We start from the raw sequence: 17,031 nt of genomic DNA, 5'->3' as shown, positions 1-17,031 counted from the left end.
ATAATCATAACATTACATTTTTCTCTTTGGTGCTTCATTTATTTATATCTTTTTGTTGTTCAGATGTTCACACGGGAGCCTAAAATGATGCCAGAATCTAGAGTGAAACAGGAATACAGACACTGACATACTGCACACACCAACTGCAAGATCATGAAATACACAAAAATGCGAATGCATGGGAATGTTTGTGTTAATCAGATGTCTGTTATTTTTATACTCAAAATAAAGGATTATTTTTCCTCAAATAAAGCAGACGTAAACTAACCACACTTGCCTTTTTCATATGCAGCATTTTGAACACAGCAATCACTGGAAATATTGCTAAATGATTATACCTGTACTATTTTAATATCTATAGTGATACTATATATAGTGATCACAGCAGCATGTGAAGTATTATTGGGCAATGCTTTTTGTATAAATCAGCACCAATCGTTATGCTGGTCATAAGTTACAAGAAATTACTGAATTGTTCATAAGTTGAAGGCCTACTTCACCGGTTGGAATATGAAGGTGTATTGAACTCGGAGATCCTATGAAGTATAAATGAGCAAAAAAAAATGAAATCGGATCATCCTAGCCTGAGAAAAGGCAGAAAGAGTGTTTTATGGTCTCACTGTCTAACCCTACATTTCTCTTTCTGTGATGTCACAAAAAATTGCACATTTATACTTCATAGGATCTCCGAGTTCAATACACCTTCATATTCCAACCGGTGAAGTAGGCCTTTAATGTTATGTGGTCAAAATTTAAAAAAGAAAATTGGTAGGCCTATATCAAAAATCAGTATCAGGCTCTACAATGTGAACAGTAGGCCTTATGATGTAACCAAATATTGGGATAAATATAATTTCAGAAAACTGTCATTATTATCTTACCCATGTTTGATTTTCATTAGCATAATTAGGAGGTTAAAATGTCACTGCTGAAATGCTATTTCATTTTGTCAGTGGATGAGACTTGTGTTAATTCTGCTCAACTAAACACTTCAGCAGCTATTTTATACAGTGGTATACATGTGGTGTTATATAGTCAATATTACTACTCTAGTTCACCTGCTGCTGCTTGAGACCAGAGCACGGAGCAATGTTGACATCTTGTGGGCATTTGATCTAACAACTCCAAGTTATGAGTCAACTGTGTAACACTGCTGAACTGGTGTATAAATGTCAACAACCTTCAAAATAACTTCTCACGCCTACATTAACTCCCACCGACCAGGCAATGTGGGCAGCTGATCAGGGGCCATGCCTAGTATATTGTCAAAATTGTCAAAAAGTACTTGTTTCAGCATAACATGTGCTCACATGGTGCATATTCTTAAATAGGCCTTTAATCTTTAACAGACACAAATCCAACCTGGGGAAGTTTTTCGGCATATCATGAGTGGTCTGGTTTCTGGAGCTGAAAAAATAAAATAAAAATGTAGCCTATGCCATGCATTTTTTGTGATGTGCAGTGTAAGCATGGCAATAATTTAGGAGTGGGCATGCAGTGGGGAAGAAGAACATGGGCTTTTTTTAAAATATATAAATATTTAGTAGTTTATCATGTAGAGCAATATACTTAGCATATAGCCTATAATACTATCATTATTCCTTTTTATACTGGTAGGCCTATAACTACATTGCTGTATTATATAGACTCTATATTACGGACTCATGGTCCAATATAAAAAACAGGACAATACATAAAAACACAACACATAAAAAGTCCCAAAGGCACACTTTATTTGTATACTTTTTTGCCGTGATGTTAATTGTTATCCGCAGCGCCCTCTGCCGGCCATAATGCGGAATGGTTTTGACCTACGTTCCGTTGACGTGGACGTTCCAACAGGAAGTGAGTTTTCATTCTGGCTACGTGGAAGTAGCTTCTGCTCCCGACCCGAGGCTGAGAGCATCTTTGTGCCCTCGTCTGTCAGCTTCACTGCTTCACAATGATTAAGAAGTTCGATAAGAAGGACGAGGAGTCTGGTAAGAGTGAAGAGCTATTACCTGGAATAGTGACAGCGTTTGAAAAAGAAGGGAAACATTGTCAAGGTGTTGGACGATTTGGAAGCTAGCGCGAAGCTAGCCTGTTACCTGTTAGCCGAACAGCTAAAGTTAACGATAGCTTTCAGGATAAAGTAACTCGCCCGTTTACTCTGTCATGCAGGATAATTCACATGTATGATATAAAGTCGCTTATAAACTGGAGCTGCAATAAAAAATATCAACCGCTGTTATTGTATGTCCCAGTAATACCAGCATCAGTCCTACGTTGAGTTTAGCGTTAGCATTGCTAGAATGGAAGTGTCAGCTGGATGTTGTCATGTTGCTTTATAGACGTATCCGCTCTGAACATGATATCAACGTATACATTGCGTGGCTTAAACTTGATGCAATGATATTTTAATTTAAAGCATGCGTGTTTTTTATACATATGTAACATTAAATGTGCCCATTATGTGTACATCAATGACACTCACGTCTGATTCTGCTCTTGTGACATTTAGGAAGTGGCTCGAACCCTTTCCAGCATCTGGAGAAGAGTGCGGTGCTGCAGGAGGTAAAGTTTTAAGCATTTCTATTCATTTTGCATAAAACGTGTTTTGCACTTGATGTGAGAAAAAGTATGAGCAAAGGAAACTAGATGGTGTCATCTGAAAATAAACATGGTGTCCCTTCTTGTTCACAGGCGCGTATCTTCAATGAGACCCCCATCAACCCACGAAGATGTCTCCACATTCTCACCAAGATTATCTACCTACTCAACCAGGTAAAAACCTTTGTTTGATAAAGAAAATGAAAGCTACTTATTTTGGTATGTGTCGAGTTGGTGTCCGTCCATCTATCTATCTTCACATCTGAACTCTCTCTCACTCCGACGTCTGTGTTCATTTAGGGAGAGCATTTTGGGACCACGGAGGCTACGGAGGCCTTCTTTGCGATGACCAGGCTCTTTCAGTCCAATGATGTAAGAAATCAGCCATTCACACTAATTACTTATTAGTAAATGGGTTGGATACTTAATAAAATAAAATTACATCATAGCATCAGTGTGTAATGTAACGTATATCTGTACAGTTCCAATATGAATATTTTAGTTCATCATTCTATTGCTTTCTCTTTTCAGCAAACCCTAAGGAGGATGTGCTATCTGACCATCAAGGAGATGGCCAACATCTCTGAGGATGTCATCATTGTCACTAGCAGGTTCGTACCATGACGTCAAACGGCTTTGAGTTTGGATTGTGTCTTTTTTTTCTCGGTTCAGTTTGGAAGTAGCTCTGAAACAGTTTGTCCAGAGTTTGTTCACATCTGACGATGTAATGCAACTGTTATCATACAGTAACCCAATACACAACTTAGAGATTGTGACTGTTTGACTTAAATAACTCTTTTATTTTACTGTTGTGTTTATTCATAGCCTGACCAAAGACATGACTGGAAAGGAAGACGTTTACCGAGGACCTGCTATCAGAGCCCTCTGCAGGATTACAGATGTGAGTGCTGCTTTATTTTTCTCTCTTCGTTAACCTTGTCATCTCATGCAATAAAATATCATAGTCCTGTATGAAGGATGTTTCATTCTTATGAATAGGAAACGGAAGCATACTTTGTTTGAATTTGTCCCTGTCTTCTCTGCAGACCACCATGCTGCAGGCCATCGAGAGATACATGAAGCAGGCCATTGTTGACAAGGTGCCCAGTGTGTCCAGCTCAGCCCTGGTCTCCTCACTGGTAAATAACACATTTCATATTCCTATTATAAAATCCATTATAAATACACCTGTGTAATTGAGTTGCAGCTGTGTTAACTGTATTTTCTGTCTGTGTGTGTTCAGCACATGGTGAAGATGAGCTACGACGTGGTGAAGCGTTGGGTGAATGAAGCCCAGGAGGCTGCATCCAGTGACAACATCATGGTCCAGGTAGGTGGAACATCCATAAAAGACTGCGGAAGTTATATAGTGTGCTGTTGTGGTATCAATAGTTGCCAGTTTAATATTTCAAAGCTTGTGTGTGTGTGTGTGTGTGTGTGTGTGTGTGTGTGTGTGTGTGTGTGTGTGTGTGTGTGTGTGTGTGTGTGTGTGTGTGTGTGTGTGTGTGTGTGTGTGTGTGTGTGTGTGTGTGTGTGTGTGTGTGTGTGTGTGTGTGTGTGTGTGTGTGTGTGTGTGTGTGTGTGTGCCCGTGTGCCCCGTATTCCAGTACCACGCCCTGGGCCTGTTGTATCACCTCAGAAAGAACGACCGTCTGGCTGTCACCAAGATGCTCAACAAGTTCACCAAGTCTGGCCTCAAGTCTCCCTTTGCCTACTGCATGCTCATCAGGATCGCCAGCAAGCTGCTGGATGAGACAGAGGGAGGGTGAGTACATGTAATAATAATAATAATTCATATTTTTTTAGCAGACCTGCAGTAATCTGATTTACAGCATTGTATTCTACCTTTGTGTTTCTCAGCCACGACAGCCCCTTGTTCGACTTCATCGAGAGCTGCCTGAGGAACAAGAATGAGATGGTGGTGTATGAGGCTGCCTCCGCCATCGTCCACATGCCCAACTGTACTGCCAGGGAGCTGGCCCCTGCCGTGTCCGGTACGTAGTTTACTCACACCTTGTCAAGAGCAGAATTATGTTTTTTTTTTTTTAATAGCTTTATTTATGAGTCTAATTGTGTTTTTTTTGTCCCCTTGTAGTGCTGCAGCTCTTCTGCAGCTCTCCTAAAGCAGCCTTGAGATACGCTGCAGTCAGGACCCTCAACAAGGTACGGCTTTACTCTCCGTCCCCTCTTTACATAGCTTGTTCTACTTATGTATAAGCATTGATCACTTTAAGTCTAAAGTTTGTCTTTTTCCTGAGCTTTTTGGAATGTAGAAAAGTTCCTTGCATGACTTTATTATTTATCTCTCTTGACAAAAAAACGTTCACCCCTAAATGTATAGGTAAAAAAAAAAATAATTAACACCGACATATCCTTTGTGTCCACCAGGTGGCCATGAAGCATCCGTCTGCAGTGACCGCGTGTAACCTGGACCTGGAGAACCTGATCACAGACTCAAACCGCAGCATCGCCACACTGGCCATCACCACTCTGCTGAAGACCGGCAGCGAGAGCAGCGTGGACCGACTCATGAAACAGATCTCCTCCTTTGTCTCCGAGATCTCCGACGAGTTCAAGGTCAGGAGCTTTGCTTTTAGTTTAGTTTCAACATGTGTTTGATAGCACAGCCCCCCCCCCCTCCACACAGACAACAAGAGTGTCATTGTTCTATGGCTGACATTTGTATTGGCATTGTGCTCGTCTACTCCAGGTGGTGGTGGTGCAGGCCATCAGCGCTCTGTGCCAGAAGTATCCCAGAAAGCACAGCGTCATGATGAACTTCCTGTCCAACATGCTCAGAGACGATGTAAGTTGATCATTGACAGGCCACTGACGATCCCTCACACTTTGGTCTATGTGTTATGGGGAAGCTAATCAGTAATATCCCTACCTCTACCTCTAAAGATAAATGTTGGCATTGTAGCAGCTTGCATGCCTTTTTTATGTTTTTGAAAATATTTAGTATAAGGATTACCGTACCTGCTTTGTATGTGTTGACATGTGAGAGAACAGACGCCCAATAGACAAGACCAAATCAAATCAAACTTTATTTATATACTTGTAATGCACATCAAAGGCAACAAAAAGAAAACATGACAAATCAAAATATTAACTCTAAACCCCATTAATAAAATAATTGCTAAATGAGTAAAAGTGACTAAGTTAAAAAAAAAATTAAATAAAATTGTAATGTTGTAAAAACAAGTAAAAGAAAATATAATAAAATAGAAAGATTGTTAAACGGGTAAAAAGGAAATATTATTAAGGTCAGTAAATGAAACTAAATTGAAAGCCAAACTAAAGAAGTGAGTCTTGAGTCTTCTTTAAAAATCTGATGATGATTAAGTATACACCAATGTTGTGTTCTACTATCTCTCCCCTCCCTGCAGGGCGGTTTTGAGTACAAGCGGGCCATCGTGGACTGCATCATCAGCATCATCGAGGAGAACCCGGAGAGCAAAGAGACGGGCCTGGCTCACCTGTGTGAGTTCATTGAGGACTGTGAGCACACGGTGCTGGCCACAAAGATCCTTCACCTGCTGGGCAAAGAGGGACCACGCACGCCACAGCCCTCCAAGTACATCCGCTTCATCTTCAACAGGGTGGTGCTGGAGAGTGAGGCCGTCCGGGCAGGTAAAAATGTCAATGTAACCAACCATTGACTAATACTTAACTCAACTTCACCTAAACTGGATACTGGTTTTTCCATTGTACCGCCGCGATTCATTTGCCTGTCTTATGTCAGCACTTGCTCTCTGTTTTAAAACGCTTGTTTATTTCTCTAACCTTTAGCTGCAGTCAGCGCTCTGGCCAAGTTTGGAGCTCAGAATGATGATCTGCTGCCGAGCGTTCTGGTTCTCATGCAGAGGTAGGCAAACTCATTTACCTTTTTTAAATATAATTTTTTTTTTATTGTATGCCAGAGTGCAGACTTAGACTTTGATAGCTTTATTGTCCTTCAACTGTACAGTGCACATATGAATAAAATGTTTTTCCACTGGCTCACAAATAATGCCCTTACTAAAACAAGGAAGATGAATAGAAATGCTACAAAAATGCTAATGGTAAAATTTACATTAAAATATTGCACTAAAAAGGAGTTTCTAAGTGGCATATCAACATTTATATTGCACAAGTTGCATTTGTCTAATGCCCCATAGGAATATTGCAGATAGTTCGGTTCACAAGGGGCATTTACATTACATTTTTCTGTTATAATAATATAAAGGGAACACTGGTTAAATGATTGAGACACCTTTACTGTTATGTTCTATCCTATACATTTGTGTTTGAATCAGTATGTGCTGAATTGTTACTTTAACAAAAGGTGTCTGTTCTCATAGGTGCATGATGGACAGTGATGATGAAGTGCGTGATAGAGCCACTTTCTACATGAACGTGCTGCAGCAGAAGCAGAAGGCTCTGAATGCTGCCTACATCTTTAACGGTAAAGACCCACTGTCGCTCTCCTGCCAGGCAGCTCTCTGGGCAAACACTCTGCAGACAATCTCAAAAAGGTCCAGCATTCACGTCTTTTCTTCTTGTGTGTTGCTCTCAGGTCTGTCTGTGTCCATCCCCGGCCTGGAGAAGTCCCTGCACCAGTACACTCTGGAGCCCACGGAGAAGCCTTTCGACATGAAGAGCGTCCCTCTGGTCACCACTCCAATCTCAGAACAGAAAACAGGTACGACCACAAAGCTAGTAACACAACGGTTCAGGGTTTCACTATCATGGTATTTTGAGATTTGTGGACTGTCAGCTGATGTTTTTTTTTTTGTTTTTTCTTTCAGAAATGGCCCCCATCGCTACCAGCAAACTGCCAGAAAAGTTGGCCCCATCGCGCCAAGACATTTATCAGGGTAAGATTGTAAACAGTGTCCGTCAACAGGTCCAAAATGAGTGGAATGGAATGATATCCCCCTTCATACCCTGTCATGATATTATACCAGAACTTTGTTTTAGTCTTACTCTGCTTTTCTGTTCCCTTCTCAGAACAACTGGCGGCCGTCCCAGAGTTCCAGGGTCTGGGCCCGCTCTTCAAGTCCTCGGACCAGGTGCAGCTGACGGAGGCTGAGACAGAATACGTGGTGCGCTGCATCAAACACACCTTCTCCAGACACATGGTGTTCCAGTTCGACTGCACAAACACTCTCAACGACCAGCTACTGCAGAAGGTACCGGATGGACATTTTCTTTGTTTTTTAGCTGGAGATTTCAGTTTGATGTTTTACTGTAATTCTTCATTTGGACCATTGATCCTTCTTGGCTGCGAAAAACAAAACAATTTAAAGGTGGAGTCAGCGATTCTAGTCAATGCTTGTTGTCAAAAATTACTTTTTGTCAAAATCAGGGAGAATCTCCTCACAATCCGCTACCAGTATGTACTGTGTTAACTGAAAACAAAACTGAGCTCTTTAAAAAGGCTGTTAAACAAAGGGTATGTTAACCAAGGGGGGGCCATTGTAGCTAGCAACATGCCCATTTACAGAGCCTAGACTTAGTATAAACACAGATGATCGTGAGGGCATATTCACCGATTTTGGAATAAAGTCATTTTGACAACAAGCGTTCTCCAGAATCTCTGACTCCGCCTTTTTAAAAGAGTGACACAGAATTTATAATTGTTGACAGATAACATAACATAACATAGCAGCAGTAGCTATACTAAAACAAGTTGAGTTGAACATATTGTATTGCTCTTTGCGTCAGGTCTTAGTGCAGATGGAGCCATCGGAGTCCTACGAGGTGTTGAACTACATCCCGGCCCAGAACCTCCCCTACAGTCAGCCTGGCTCCTGCTACACTCTGGTGGGACTGCCTGATGACGACCCCACCGCTGGTACGAACAATGCACTGCTATTTGATTAGATCGGAAAGAAAAAAAATATTGTTTCTATCTAATCAAAGTGCAAAAATAGTTAATAGTTTAAGAGAAAAAAAAAGCAGCTAATTGTGCGACAGAGATACATAGCATTGAAGAAGGTTTAAGGCAATTGTTTTTACACGTGTCCCGTCTGTCCACAGTGTCTTGTACATTCAGTTGTACTATGAAGTACCTGGTCAGAGACTGCGACCCCAACACAGGAGAGCCGGACGATGACGGTTATGACGACGAGTATGTGGTACGTAAGCAAACGGCATATCCAATAGCTATGAAGAAAAGGAAGAAAACAAAGAGTATTTTCATCAGTGTGAAACTCTATTCTTCCTGTCATCCCTCCATCTTTCTGGCGTCCCTTCCCTTCTCATTGTCTTCAGCTGGAGGATCTGGAGGTGACGGTGGCCGACCACATCCAGAAGGTTCTCAAACCAAACTTTGGAGCGGCGTGGGACGAAGTGGGAGATGAGTTTGAGAAGGAAGAGACTTTTGCCCTGTCGTCTGTACGGACACTGGACGGTACGCAAGAAGACAGAAATAATCAATGCACTCGGTTCAATTTTAAAGACAAATCTGAAAGTCCAGATTTATTTCTTAAAATAGATCAAATAGACGAGTTGTCTATGAGTTGAATTTTCAGTATTCAGTGATGGTTCACAGTCTGGATTGATGCAATTTGTGAAGCAATGACATTTTTGGTTTTAAGCAGTGACTGACTCTCAATGCTGTGTTTTCTCCTTTGTACAGAGGCGGTGGGTAACATCATCAGCTTCCTGGGAATGCAGCCATGTGAGCGCTCGGACAAAGTCCCCGAAAACAAGAACTCGCACGTCCTCTTCCTCGCCGGTAGGTGTTGCAACTCGCATAGCAGCATGGTGGTGGTCACCTTTCATTTATGCATATTTTCCTCAATATACAAATTATTTAAAATTGTACTCTGCCTGAAATGTAGCGCCGCCTGTATTCAAGATCAAGTTGTCTCTGGTTATTTGAAGACACCAAATTCCATAGTAAATTTAGATTTTTGTGTATTCCAAATAACAATACTAAATTAAGAATGTCTTCATTTTAAGTTCTTGATTAATTAAAGTAGCTACAAGGAACTTTCCTATGATGATCATAAAAGACATGTAACAGCAAACAAGACCATCAGTGCAAGGAATGCTATTTGATAAAGATTTTCTTAATGCCTTATGTCACCCAGGAACAACAGCTGGTGTAGTTAAAACACTACTCTCCTCGTAGGCACTTTAAAATCCTTTACAAACATTTTCTATAAAACATGATACTGTTAAACACACTGTACCGTATCCAGATTGTGTATAAACTAACCCACTTCATTGGCATGCCTGGTTAAAGCAACAGTGTTGCTAACATCTCTCCCTATCCTCTCAGGTGTGTTTCGGGGCAGTCATGACGTGCTGGTGCGTGCTCGCCTGGCACTGGCAGACGGTGTCACCATGCAGGTGACTGTACGCAGCAGTGAAGAGACGGTGGTCGACGTCATCCTAGCTTCCGTGGGCTAAAGCGCTTTGTGCCAACGCCAATCACAAGACCTTTCCAGACATCACTATAAGATCTTTTCCCACAGCTCTTAAAAATGTAATAAATGTATAATTATACTATGGTTATCATGCTGACACCATCCAACCCTGAAAAAACAACACAAATGTTTTATTTACTTCTAGTGTATCAACTTTAACGTGTGTCTTCGCTTTGTACTTTCTGCTGGTCCTCATTGTTTTCTGTGCAGTAAGAATATTCTTCTTTCACATCTTCAATAAACTGTCAAAGTAAATCAGCTGTCATGACACTGTTCTTTTTTTTTTTTTACAAAACTAGTTTTATTTGAACAAAAGATTGTTTTTCATTGCCATCAACGGAAATGTAGAAAATCATACCAAAATTCAGTTAGTGCCGTTGATCGCAGGACTAAACAACTGGCAGAAAATGGAGGGAGTCAAAACAGTGTCCCTCAGATAAGGTCAGTTATCACACAAAGTATCATGCTTCCATACATGAACACTGTCACAATCAGGTAAGGAAGTTGCATTGAGAGAAATTAATATTTCTAGATCACATTTTACATGAGTAAGTTGAAATTCAAGTTGTTCTAAGCTTCATCAATCATGATTTCATCTCAAACTGATTCAGTGTCATTAATCACTTTTGAAGTGTTGCTACAGAACATGATGGCTCAAACAGCTTCTGACTAAGCCATTGCATTGGGTCTCGTATCAGAAAGAGTGAATGAAATTGAGATATGCGTTGAGGAAGCCGGTGGGGTCTTCAAGCTGAGGGTAGTGACTGATGTGTTCGTCCAAAACGGTGAATGTGGACCTCCGGACCAGCTTCCTGCAGGTAACAAAGATACAGAAATGATGTTGCATGACTTTGAATAACGATACATACCACCATTTTATCTAAGTGGCTAACAAAAACTGGTGGAGAACTTTTTTTTTAGAGAAGGTGGACAGGACATGCAAACTTCTGTATTAAAGCTTTATTGTCGTTCAAGCAATATGCAGAAAACACAAGATTTGAACCAAGTACTGAATATTTCTGACTATATGACTATATCACACAAAAACAGAATAATCCCATCTGTGGTCACTTGCACACTTGTCCAAAGGCTCCAGCTTTAATTCCAGCCTAGAACCATTTTTTTTAACAATTGTAAAATGGTGGTGGAGTGGAAAAGGCATGCCGGAAGCTGAGTGTGTTACAGATAATCTGATGTGTGGGTTTAAGATATCTGAGGCGGGGTCACTCACTGGTAAAGGCGGATGAACTGGGGATGAGGGTTGACTGGGTCCAGGGGGCCATAGATCATGTGCACTGAAAGATAGAGAGGGATGAGAAGAGGAAGACTATGTTCTTAAAGGATGATGGCTCAAATTGGCAGATAAGAGCAACATACATTTTACAAATAAAAATAATAACGGTAACACTTTACAATAGTCGCACACGATCTCTGACTTTAACACACAACCAGTGGGTCTGCAGGCCGTTCACTATCAGATAGTGTGTGTGTGTGTGTGAATGCCTGGTGTTGTGTTAACTTTATATATATTGTTAATTTAAACCTGACTCTCTCCCTCCCTTTCTCTCTCTCCCTCCCTCCCTGACTCTCTCCCTCCCTTTCTCTCTCTCTCTCTTCTCCCTCCATTGTTAATTGTTTTATTTGTTTAAACTTACAATAACTAATTTTTTTTGGCCACTTGGGGGCAGCAGCAGTTATCACACCACTGACATGCTATTACCATTTATGCTGGCATGAAAAAATGGTTGGCAAACATTAACATTAGCTTCATTTTGAGTTGTGTTTCTGTCTAAGGGACCGACCCATTGAATCTTTTACATTTCCTTAATAAATACAGTATGAGATGATTCAGATGAATCAGCTCAGAAATCCTGACTAATGCCTTTTAGCTGTATTTGACACGCACGTCCCTACCCCCCACTCATCCCCCTCCCCTAGGCTCCGAGCTCTGAATCACAGATGGGCCTACAAGCCTTCTCGTCCCAGGCTAGGCAGCTTAGCATCAGCCCAGGCTGCGGGGTTAATACACCTCAAGGAAGTGTTTATTCTTCGCCATGGATGGAGTCATTTATTCATTTATTTGTTTATTTTTAATAACCACGCACATCACTGTGAAACAAGCCAACTGTGGACTTACGTGGGACGAAGGTGGACGTGAGCGCGCCCACCCATCGGTCTCTGTGTTTCAATCTCTGGTTGATGTACTGCAGAATACTGAGAGAGAGAGAGAGAGAGAGAGAGAGAGAGAGAGAGAGAGAGAGAGAGAATGAAATAAACACAAAAACATGCACGCACACACACACGCGCACACACACACACACACACACACACACACACACACACACACACACACACACACACACACACACACACACACACACACACACACACACACACATACCTGTCCATTACTAAGTTGCCATCGTTGTAGCGTACACCCGTCCACATGTCCCAGAACTCAGCGTCTGTGGGCTGCGTGTACGGACCAAACACGTCTCCAATTCTGCCAGTAAAAAGTAAATAACGTCAACAACAAAAAACACTGCATGCACTTACTGTTATTAACTTGGCCCCAAACCCTGTTCCTCTTACCCCTTCTGGAAGATCATATAGTTGGTGAGACGGGTCAGGACTGGAGCCAGAAAACTGGAGTCCTTCAGAAGCTTTTGGAGACAAAACAAAAAAAAAGGTCTCAGAGAGTACTTTGAATGACAAGTAAAACGGCTACACAAATTTAAGTTTGAATCTCCTCATCAGCTCATTAGATACGAAAAAGCATCTCACCCTCTGCAGCAGCCGTGGGTGACTTGTTTCTGGGAATAGTCCTGTTGGGTAAAGTTAAAGCACTTTTTAGAACGATTTTAGAGCAGGGCTGCAACATATGACTCCAAGAACACAAGGTGGAGTCTTTAAATAACCAAAGATGTTCAATTCACAATGATGTAAAAGAGGCAAAAAGTAGAAAATTCACACAATTCAGAAGCTGGATCCAGAAATTGTTTGCGATTTCTGCTTATTAAAGCAGCTGCGTTGCTAAACAATTGGAGTGGAGTTGAACTAGGAATCTTAAGTTTTTGTTTGACTTTGTTGCAAAAAAACTGCTCACAACATGACCAAAGAAAATAGATGTACTGTACCTCCATTGGAAAGACACAGGCTGTTAAAGTTCAGGTGACCTGTACGGTTTTGGTCACTCCTGGTTTGAAAAAACAACAAGGGGAGAGAGAGGGAGGGAGTAAAGTTCAGCAATTCATCATTTTACTCAGATTTTTTTCATAATTTGCATAAATACACTGATACACACACACACACACACACACTGACACACACACACACCTGTAGAGCAGCTCCAGGGCCACTGTGTCTCCATAGTCGTGGGACATCACATTCACCCGCTGGTTGCCCAGACCCAGGTGAGCTGCCAAGGCCTCCACTATGTTGGCCTGTTCAAAGATGGAATACCTGTGGGGGCGCTGAGGTGGTAGGGGACGAGAAGAAAGGGATTATGGGTAAAAGCAGTGAAACATGAGAAGAAATATAACATTTAAAGCGACACAAATGATTCACTCACTGGCTTGTCACTGAAGCCAAACCCCAGGAAGTCCAGTGCAATGACTCGATGGAAGCGCTGCGTGAGGGGCTCCCAGATCTGTGAGGTCGAAAACACACACATTTGGTTGCTATAGGTCTCAAAATGAAGATCCCTACTGTTTTTAATTGTGTACTGATAAGCTACTGAGCGCGTGCAGTCGGGTACCTTGTTCCAGTCGTAGCTGGAGGTGGGGAAGCCATGGAGCAGGATGATGACATCAGAGCTTCCCAGAGCTCCATAGGAGTCTGGTTTAAGGAGAGAGGAGAAAATGCTTTAGTGATAGCAACAACAAAAGGCAAATAAGTGTATTCTTTATGACAACCATGTGGTGAAAGAAGAGGCCATGATATTTAAAGGAATAGTTCAATTTTTTTTTTTTTTGCTTGTTGCCTCACTCCCGGGTCCAAGACAAGGCGATAGAAACCATTCCTTTAACCGAGCGTGCATTTTTGAATAAGAAATGGGCAAAGGTCGCTCATCGCTAATTAGCTCATCACAAATACTGATTTTTGATCACGTTGAACACCTAGAGTGAGGCAACAAGCTTAAAACAAAAATGTTTTAAACATTCCTTCTGCTCTGAGAATAAAAGTGACAAAAACAAGAAAAAAATAATTCCCAGAAAAAGTCTCTCTCTCTCTCACCCCTGTAGAAGATGTCGCTGCCCCGGAAGTGGAAGTGCTCCCCAGCGCTGTGCCACTTGTTCAGGGCGGCTGACAGCTGAGGAGGGGGAATGTGCAGGTAGACGGCCACCAGAGGGATGCAGATCAGACCCACATGGATCCACCACTCTCTCATGTTGAGCTCACAGGTTTGGGAGGGGGGGGGGGGGGGGGAGGGTCACATTACTGCCTCTGATTAGACCAAGAGTGACAGTGTTAAAAACAAGGCAACAATGACCAGAACAGATTTAAGGTGCCTTCACCAGTACAGGGTTCTTAAGAATTAAATTAGATTTAAGAATCTCAAGACTTCTTTTTTTATGTAGCTCAAAATGAAATTTGAGACCAAAAAAGATGGTTACTTTGAGTTTCGGAGTGACGATTGTAATAACATAAACCAAGACTTTTTTTTAAATAGGCCTACTTCATATATGTTAAGAAAACTGTTTTTTTTATATTTTTCTTTTGCCATGTTGACCTGCTGCGTGACCTTAATGGATAAAATACAATCTAACTCCCCATGTCTCTCTGACATTAGTTCTGGAATATGTGGTTTTCAAGCTAGCTGTCAGGATTCTAACTGGTACAACATGTGTTGTTATGGAAGTTTCAGAGTGGAAAAAGCAAGTGGATCAGTTAACCCCCTTGATTTCTCTGGTCTGTCTCAGTGAGACACAGACAACTTGTTTTTAAACAATCATATTATCACTGCCTTTCGTCCTGGATACATTCTGATAATTCCCATTGCTAGGAAACATCATGAATTAATGGGAAATGTGTAAATTTGACTGATAAATCATTTTAGCTCGCTTAGAGGGGAGCAAATGTAAAAAATGTCTCACTTTACCCCACTCTCCCCTACAATGTTTTTCTATTATGTTCATTTGTTTCCTGTATATTTCAATGAAATTGAACTCATCAGCTTAATCGCATTATATAATTACATTTGTCATCAAAATAAAACCTTTTTATCCAAAAGAAGGTTTCTCTTTTTCTCCTATCCTGTCAACCATGTTACTGCAGTCAACTGTGTTACTTGGTCGGTCAACTGTGTTACATGTGGTTTTTATGTCATAAATCTGGTAAATGTTGGCTGGGCTGTTAACAATTTGATCTGGGACTGGGATACTTTTAGAGAGGGTTATCTTACATAAGGATGTTGTATAGCCTACCTCTTAATTTCTAATATGGATACATGTTGAAAGAATGGTCATATTTGATAGTAGCCTCCCACATAATCTTCATTATCTAGTTCAATATTCATATTTTCAAATCAGTTAGACAGACAACCTCAAACCCCCTGGTGAATAGACTCAAAAACTTTCATACGATGTATTTTATGACATATTTGTCTGTAACACAGTTGACATAGTAACGAATCAAATGGTTACTTTCAATTTAATTTATTTAAAAATTCATTACAGATTAAGCTTGGCAATTAATGTATTAAACACAATAAAGGGGTATATTATGGAAAAAAACTAGATTATTTATCAAAATGAAATGGCACACTGATTTCTTCACTTTTTGGTTGATATGAAATGTAGCCTACCCCTAATTATAGAATGACTCTTATACTAAATGTTATGGCCTAATAGTAACTAGACTCACGCGGTAGCAGACGACTATACTTACAGAAATGTTGCAACCTGTCCCTAGCAGACCTTCGGTCAGTGTTTAGAGTCCATAACCGCAGAATGCATTCCTGCAGAGCGGAAAGGAACCACCGTCTACAGAGAGTACGCGAAAAAGAAGACGTCTCACTTCGTTCCTATTTCTGAATCACAACCCTTAGTCGAATTTGATTCTCATGAGTTTTAATTCTAGCCAATTTCCCAAGCAGACTGGGGGCATCAAAGCAGCGTTGCTGGCCGTGGTTGTTGTCAGCCAACTGTCAGCCCGTCAAGAAAAAAAGAGTGACCCATCTCAATCATATACAATCTTTGTTTCAAACGGCAATAGGAAGCGACAAGACTCCTGCCCTCTGCTGGTGTGGATGTGCAATGACATCTAATTAGGCTATATGTAGAGCTGACACTATCAAGTAGCCTACTAATTGGCGATAACTGTGATTCTTTGTTGATCGTTTAAGTAATATAAACATTTTCAATTATTGGAGCCCCTGAAACAATACCCTTTTTATATATAAAAATAAAATCCTTAATTATTTTCACAAAGATGTTAGCAAGGTGGCCACACTGGCTGACAGACAACTGAGCCAAACACTCCCTATAAAGGTTTCTGCCCAACCATTCACTTGTATAGTTTGGTTACTCTATTCAACGTCTCTAACTGAAGACCTGACCCATCATTGCCTTTAGCCTCCATTGTTGTAGTTAACACTGTATTTGTGACATATGATCTTGGTATTAGCCCTTATCTCCAGACTTTTGATAAGAAACAAATCATATTCAACCCTAAATGGTTTTAGCTGAAATCCTGATCGACTTTCAAGTATGTATTAGCAATAAGACTAGATAAGGCATTTGTCTAAGTAATCTCTGGATACAAATATAAAAAATATCTCCCTTTATAATTAAAAAGGTAACACAGCAACAAGATAATGTGAACATGATATATTTCACAGTGATCGACTACTCTGTTCTTGGTTATAATAAATAGGATTATGCAGAAAATCACACACACTCAAGAGCAAGGTATTTTGCATTCACTGCAGAAACCTAGATTCCACATCCAAATGCATATGGCTTCGTTCCTTTATATACTGCATGGTAAATGAAAAACATGGCCCTGCAGATAGGCTAAA

At 40.8% G+C, this 17,031-nt stretch overlaps 2 protein-coding genes across 2 annotated transcripts; one reads left to right on the top strand and one right to left on the bottom strand.

The window, feature by feature from the left end:
* Window positions 1–1,854: 1,854 nt before the first annotated feature.
* On the top strand, window positions 1,855–10,259 carry copg2 (COPI coat complex subunit gamma 2). The gene is made up of 24 exons (XM_080051276.1): window positions 1,855–1,979; window positions 2,501–2,553; window positions 2,683–2,763; window positions 2,890–2,961; window positions 3,121–3,200; window positions 3,415–3,490; window positions 3,636–3,728; window positions 3,833–3,919; window positions 4,197–4,354; window positions 4,450–4,583; window positions 4,685–4,752; window positions 4,978–5,166; window positions 5,300–5,395; window positions 5,979–6,222; window positions 6,382–6,457; window positions 6,933–7,036; window positions 7,148–7,273; window positions 7,380–7,448; window positions 7,582–7,763; window positions 8,299–8,428; window positions 8,614–8,711; window positions 8,848–8,986; window positions 9,215–9,313; window positions 9,863–10,259. The coding sequence occupies exons 1-24, from the start codon at window positions 1,943–1,945 to the stop codon at window positions 9,991–9,993; spliced, it is 2,622 nt and encodes an 873-aa protein (XP_079907402.1). The 5' UTR covers window positions 1,855–1,942; the 3' UTR covers window positions 9,994–10,259.
* A 77-nt stretch (window positions 10,260–10,336) lies between these two features.
* mest (mesoderm specific transcript) lies at window positions 10,337–15,952 on the bottom strand. The gene is made up of 12 exons (XM_080050919.1): window positions 15,900–15,952; window positions 14,247–14,456; window positions 13,768–13,847; window positions 13,582–13,659; window positions 13,347–13,483; window positions 13,148–13,206; window positions 12,795–12,835; window positions 12,603–12,673; window positions 12,412–12,513; window positions 12,148–12,224; window positions 11,242–11,305; window positions 10,337–10,822 (listed from the first exon to the last, which is right to left on the bottom strand). Exons 2-12 carry the CDS (start codon window positions 14,398–14,400, stop codon window positions 10,705–10,707), a joined length of 981 nt encoding a protein of 326 aa, XP_079907045.1. The 5' UTR covers window positions 14,401–14,456; window positions 15,900–15,952; the 3' UTR covers window positions 10,337–10,704.
* Between the last annotated feature and the right edge of the window lie 1,079 nt (window positions 15,953–17,031).

This window comes from Ammodytes marinus (genome assembly GCF_949987685.1).
Source record: "Ammodytes marinus genome assembly, chromosome: 22".
Taxonomy (NCBI): domain Eukaryota; kingdom Metazoa; phylum Chordata; class Actinopteri; order Uranoscopiformes; family Ammodytidae; genus Ammodytes; species Ammodytes marinus.
Note: the sequence above shows the minus strand (reverse complement) of the source record. Positions and strands in the feature narration are given on the sequence as shown.

Bases quoted from the DNA above. Each gene is read 5' to 3' on its own strand.
- copg2 (XM_080051276.1), top strand. From the start codon at position 1,943: ATGATTAAGAAGTTCGATAAGAAGGACGAGGAGTCTG. The intron at 2,764-2,889 runs GTAAAAACCTTT...GTGTTCATTTAG, and splicing joins TTATCTACCTACTCAACCAG to GGAGAGCATTTTGGGACCAC. The intron at 4,584-4,684 runs GTACGTAGTTTA...GTCCCCTTGTAG, and splicing joins GCTGGCCCCTGCCGTGTCCG to TGCTGCAGCTCTTCTGCAGC.
- mest (XM_080050919.1), bottom strand. From the start codon at position 14,400: ATGAGAGAGTGGTGGATCCATGTGGGTCTGATCTGCATCCCTCTGGTG. The intron at 12,225-12,411 runs GTATGTGTGTGT...TCTCTCTCTCAG, and splicing joins GGCAACTTAGTAATGGACAG to TATTCTGCAGTACATCAACC. The intron at 11,306-12,147 runs GTAAGTCCACAG...TCTATCTTTCAG, and splicing joins CACGTCCACCTTCGTCCCAC to TGCACATGATCTATGGCCCC.